Here is a 5769-nt window from a genome sequence, read left to right as displayed (position 1 = left end):
TAAGTCTTTGAGTTGGCTCAGTTGAACAACTTATAATGCACAATATCATGTAGTCTTTCCTATCGTGCTATATAATTCTCCCTTCAAAATCTTTTTGTTCGAGCATATATTTGTAGAGAATGACTCTTTGTCATGCCATGGTGCTTGTATACCCAATCTCTCAGCCATCTGCGGATCTTGAATGAGATAATATTTCTTCATACACAAGACTAGGGACATTTAATATATAGATAAATTCCCCAAGCACGCACCCTTAACAGAAACACATTTACAAGTGCCATTAGTATAATATTCTTGCTGTCTTCCGTATGAAAAGAAAACCGAAGATGTACGATAAAAGTAAATCTACTCTCCTCTAAGCCTTCTTCTCATTATGGTCATACACAGTGTAATCATCACATAGAACCTATCTTGTACATTATCTAAGAATTGAAAGTAGGCATATCTCCATGTCTTCTTAACAATTAACGAACCAAACACTCCCCAAAACCCTACAATGAAACCCAGTGCAATGAAAATATACAACCATGGAAATTGATGTCCATTGTCCACACCTTGGTTGTTCTTACTATTTGCATCAATGCCCTTAATTGGTAGACACTTATTCGGAAGTGGAGCACCACACAAGTTTGGATTCCCCTCAAATGCAGAAGCATTGAAACTCTGGAGCTGAGTGCTTGTTGGGATTGGTCCTTCGAGATTATTGTACGAGACATTTAAATATTTTAAGAAACTAAAGCTTGCCAATGACAACGGGATGTTTCCAGACAACTGATTCATGGAGAGGCTCAAATTCTCTAGATTTTTTAGGTTGGATATTTGTTCTGGAATGTTGCCTGGAAAAGTAGTTGCCACTAAGATCCAAGATGTGGACAAGGTGCATTTGGCCGATCTCAGTAGGTATTCTGCCATGAATGTGATTAAAAGATAGGGATATTGTTGGTGGCCAGTTGGAAATTCTTCGTGGGTAAACTAGGTTTGAAGGGGTGAAGAGAGGCAGGTCAACATAATCGTCTACTTGAGTTGTGGTCGGTTCACGTACCAACCTTGGTAGTCCACAAAGTTCTTTTGGAAATTCACTTGAAATTTGGTTGTCTTGCATGCATAAGAATAAGAGTTTGGGAAGAGTCCCTAACGATCTAGGAATTGGCTCGGTAACTTCTACTGCCTGACATAATTAAGATCTCTACATTCTTGAGTTTTGAAAACCATAACGGCATTTGACCAGTGAACTCACAATAATAAAAAAGCAACATTCGAAGATTTTGGAACCCATCGAAACCAAGCATGCCTTCATCAGTTGGAATTTCCTCGCCATTGAACGAATGTGAAAGGAGGAGCGTTTGAAGACTTTTGCAATGCATTAATATCTTCATTGCCCCATTGATGTTGGTTAAGCCACTTAGTGAGAGAAAGGTCAAAGATTTCAATGAAAGAATTTCAGGTTGTATTTGTCCTTCTAGATTATTTGTAGCCAAATTAATAGATTTTAAGGACTCGCATGAATAAAGGCTTGTTGGAAATCTACCAGTAAAGTGGTTTAGAGATAGCTCAAGTTTACTGAGGTGACTAAGTTTTGAGAAATTGAGCATGGAGATATCTCCTTCCAAGTTGTTGACTGCCATATGTATTTCTACAAGGTTCGTGCAATTCATCAACGATGGGGGCAAAGAACCTTCGAAATGGTTGCAATCAAGAGCCAAGTGTTTCAATTTGGAGAGCTTTCCAAAATGAGAAGGGAGGATGCCACTAAATTGGTTAAATGAGAGGTCAAGGATTGCAAGGTTGGTGAGATTGAAAATTCTCTCACCTATGGCTCCATTGAGTGAATTGGAAGGGAGTGCAATTTCTTCGAGTTTGGTGGCATTGTCGATATCATTCGGAAGTAATCCTGAGAGGTTATTATTACCAGCACGAAAAATTTGCAATTTTGAACACTCCCCGAGTCCAGGAGAAATCTTGCCACTAAATGCATTGAAGGAAAAATCCAACAACCTAATCAAGGGAGAAGAATGAAGACATATAGAGGATGGGATCAAACCTGAGAAGGTATTGTTGTTGACATTGAAACTAGTTAAATTCCGAGCTTGTTGAAAGAATGATGATGGAATTGCACCATGAAACCGATTGCTTGACAAATCCAATGTCTGGATATTGTGGGATGGCAGAGAAAATGGTAGGTTTCCCGAAAGAAGATTAAAGCTCAAATCTAGGATCTCAAGACGCTTCAAAGACAAGAAGAATTCGGTTTTAAGTGATCCGGAAAGTGAATTGTGAGAAAGATTCAAGTGGGCGAGGCGTGTGAGATTTCCAAGTGATGATAATGAGGGGTAAATAGCTCCTTTGAGGCCTTTAGAGGATAAGAGCAAATGGGTGACCAAACCATCCTGATTACAAACGATGCCCGTCCAACAACAACAGTTAACCAAAGTCCAATTTAAAGGATGAGAAGATAGGGTGGAGGAAAAGGACAGAAGAGAGGCACGCTCAGTTTGGTTGCATGCATGAACATTTGTGGAGATGATGTGAGAGAATAAGAGGATGAGAAGGAAGCCATGAGCCATTGGGTTAGAAATTAAGCTGCTCTAGCGTATATATGTTTCTTTACATTCGGAATTCTCTAAGGTTTGGGTATATATAGAGCAACTAAATGCATACATAATCCAAGTTCTTTTCTGCCTTCTTCCTTTCAGCTTGAACACGCTAGCAGCAAACATCACTTCAAACTGAGAAATTGGCAATCAACCATAACCTTTCAAATGTTCAAAACCTCTCTGTACGTCAAAGAGATATTTCCCACTTGAAGACATGGAATTTGAATTCAGGATGGGCCACCATGAAAGGACAGAAGTCCTCCTAATTTCAAAGTCTACCATTCAAGTGTTCAAAACCTCTCTGTACGTCGAAGAGATATTTCCCACTTGAAGACATGGGTTTTGAATTCAGGATGAAGGGACCAGAGACCTAATTTCAAAGTCTACCAGTCAAATGTTCAAAACCTCTCCATACGCCGAAGAGATATTTCCCACTTGAAGACATGGGTTTTTATTTGGGCCACCATGACAGGACCAGAGACCTCCTAATTTCAAAGTCTACCATTCAAATGTTCAAAACCACTCTGTACGTCGAAGAGATATTTCCCACTTGAAGACATGGGTTTTGAAGCCTTTTCCTGTTGGGTAATTGAAAAAAAAAACCATAACATAGAATTTGGGGAGTATAGCTGAAATAGAGTGACGTCTAAAAATGGTTATATAGAAATGTTAACAATATCAAAGTGTTATATACAGAAAATGCTAAACGTGGCCGGAATTGACTCATAGTAGACATTCAAAAATATCAAATTTTAAAATATGAACCAAAAGAATAAAACATAAAATCCTTATTTCAGTCCATGTGTTAGCCAGCTCACACAGATGGTGATTGTGGGTTTGCACCGTATTAGACCATATAAAGGCCATATCAACTAATCTTCTATGGTAGGAGTAAAAGTCAAAATTCAAAGTTCTTTTTTTCTTCTTGTTGACGATTTTTATTTCAGAAAATTTGGAAGAGAGTCGATTTTCTAGGTGACTTAACCCCACATTCGTCGATATATAAAAAAATTTCCAATCTAATTATCCTTTAAATTCATAATATAAAAATATTATCTATAAGCGTTAATTGCCCATCTAGTTTTACATATAATACGTATATTATACCCGTGACTAGTAAATGACTACTACTTAAAGAAAATTCATTTTTAAAGGGTACAGTCCAAGTTCTTAGCTTTATTCTTTGTGTATTAAAGTCCACGACTCACCACTTAGTAAAACAGTTCACTTGTAAGTGAGAGTTCTTAGGTTCGATTATGGTCAAAGGTGAATTTGAACCACCTAGCGCATTGTGAAACTAAGCCCACCCCCCCTTCTTTTAGTATAGATAATATTGTTTGTTCAAAAAAAAAAAAAAATCCACGACTCAACTCTTGCTTGCTGATGTGATGCAAGAAGAGAATATAGTTGGTTTTTGAAAGGTGCCTTTGTGAGGCCTTAGGTGTAGGCCTTGAGGCTTGCAATCAAAACTAATCAAGCGCTAGGCGTGCCATTGCTATCTCAGTATAGCAGATGTAGAACAAGATTGTGTTTAATCGATTACTTGCGCCCCAAGTTACTCGGACTTCTTGTTATCAAAGGATTGTCATAGATGAGTTAAGTCCACTTTATGTTCTTTTTCTTGCCTTGCGAACAAGGACTTTCAGTTCATAGTCTTGCATATTTGAATGAGGGGAGTCCAGATCCCTTAAGTCATTTGTTTGGTTCTTGATTGGTTTTAAATGAAGGCCTATCCATCAAAGTGGCCAGATCCAGACACAATCTCTTAAAGTAGGAAAACATATGGATATGACTTGAATACATGCTGGGGAATACATTAAGCACTAGATATACTAACTTGTAAAACAAACAAAGAGCTTTGAGCAAGATTTCACCTTGTCGGGTAAGGTTGAACTTCTTGCAATCACTTCTCTTTTGAGTTTACAGGGTTTATATGCTAAAAAGGGATGGATGGCAAACAAGTTTACACAAGGGAATCGATACTACGCCATTAGGGGTGGTAGCAAAGCTGTTAAACTAGACAAAAGATGGCTTTTGTAGGGAATGATCCTGAAAATGACCGAGATCTAGGCTAATTACAAAGCTTTTAGATGCAAATCTGGCTTGAGAGCAAAGTTTATATGTTTGTTTGTTTGATTGGTTGAGTGTCCTTGTCTCTTGGGCCTCTTCCTCCTTTTATAAGCAAATTAGCCCGACTGTAGTGACTTTGCTCTTGCCCAAAAGCACTTGAAGGGTAGTGAGTCATCAACTTTTTACTTGTATTGCCACTGAAAAGTGCTTTTTGGCTGATTGTGAGTTAGTCTCCATCACTTGACTTTTAAATCATAGGCACATGGCCTATGCATTAGTGGGAATACGCCAATTTGTCTTTAGGCTTGATGGGCAGGTTTTCTTTCAATTAGCATCTTTGGGCTTTCAAACACTTGCAACCCAATGTTCAAATATTAACCCAAACAACCTCACACACTTGAATCTATCTTATAATTCACTTTTTGGATCACTTGAAACTAAATTCTTCTTGTCTTTGAATCATCTTGAGCTCCTTGATTCAAGCTTTAATCTTCTTTCTGGAAAGCTACCATTTTCTCTACCATCCCACAATGTTCAGACACTGGATTTGTCAAGCAATCGCTTGCATGGTGCAATTCCATCATCATTCTTTCAACAAGCTCAGAATTTAACTAGTTTCAACATCCATAACAACAGCTTCTCAAGTTTGATCCCATCCACCATATGTCTTCATTCTTCTCTTTTAATTAGGGTGTTGGATTTTTCGGTAAATGCATTCAATGGTAACATTTCTCCAGGACTCGAGGAGTGTTCAAAACTGCAAATTATTCATGCTAGTAACAACATCCTCTCAGGCGACTCCCGAAAGATATCTACAATGCCACCAAACTTGAAGAAATTACATTCCCTTCAAATTCACTCCATGGAGCCATAAGTGAGAAAATTTTCAATCTCACCAACCTTGCAATCTTTGACCTTTCCTTTAATCAATTGAGTGGCCTACTCCTCTCCATTTTGGAAAGCACTCCAAATTGAAAATCTTGGCTCTTGATTCTTTGCCCCCATCATTAATGAATTTCATAAACCTTGTAGAAATACATATGGCAACCAACAACTTGGAAGGAGATATCTCCATGCTCAATTTTTCGAGACTTAGTCACCTCAG

The 5769-nt window shown here is 38.2% G+C and overlaps 1 protein-coding gene across 1 annotated transcript; it reads right to left on the bottom strand.

Moving 5' to 3' along the window:
• Positions 1–1111: 1111 nt before the first annotated feature.
• On the bottom strand, positions 1112–2725 carry LOC125477973 (receptor-like protein 2). Its single transcript, XM_048585533.1, has one exon. It carries the CDS (start codon positions 2562–2564, stop codon positions 1140–1142), a length of 1425 nt encoding a protein of 474 aa, XP_048441490.1. The 5' UTR covers positions 2565–2725; the 3' UTR covers positions 1112–1139.
• Positions 2726–5769: the final 3044 nt, after the last annotated feature.

The sequence above is a fragment of a genome, unplaced genomic scaffold (assembly GCF_019419815.1).
Source record: "Pyrus x bretschneideri cultivar Hongxiangsu unplaced genomic scaffold, Pyrus_bretschneideri_v1 Contig23, whole genome shotgun sequence".
In the NCBI taxonomy this organism is placed as follows: Eukaryota; Viridiplantae; Streptophyta; class Magnoliopsida; order Rosales; family Rosaceae; genus Pyrus; species Pyrus x bretschneideri.
The sequence above is the reverse complement of the archived record's forward strand: the minus strand, read 5'-3'. Positions and strand labels throughout refer to the sequence as shown.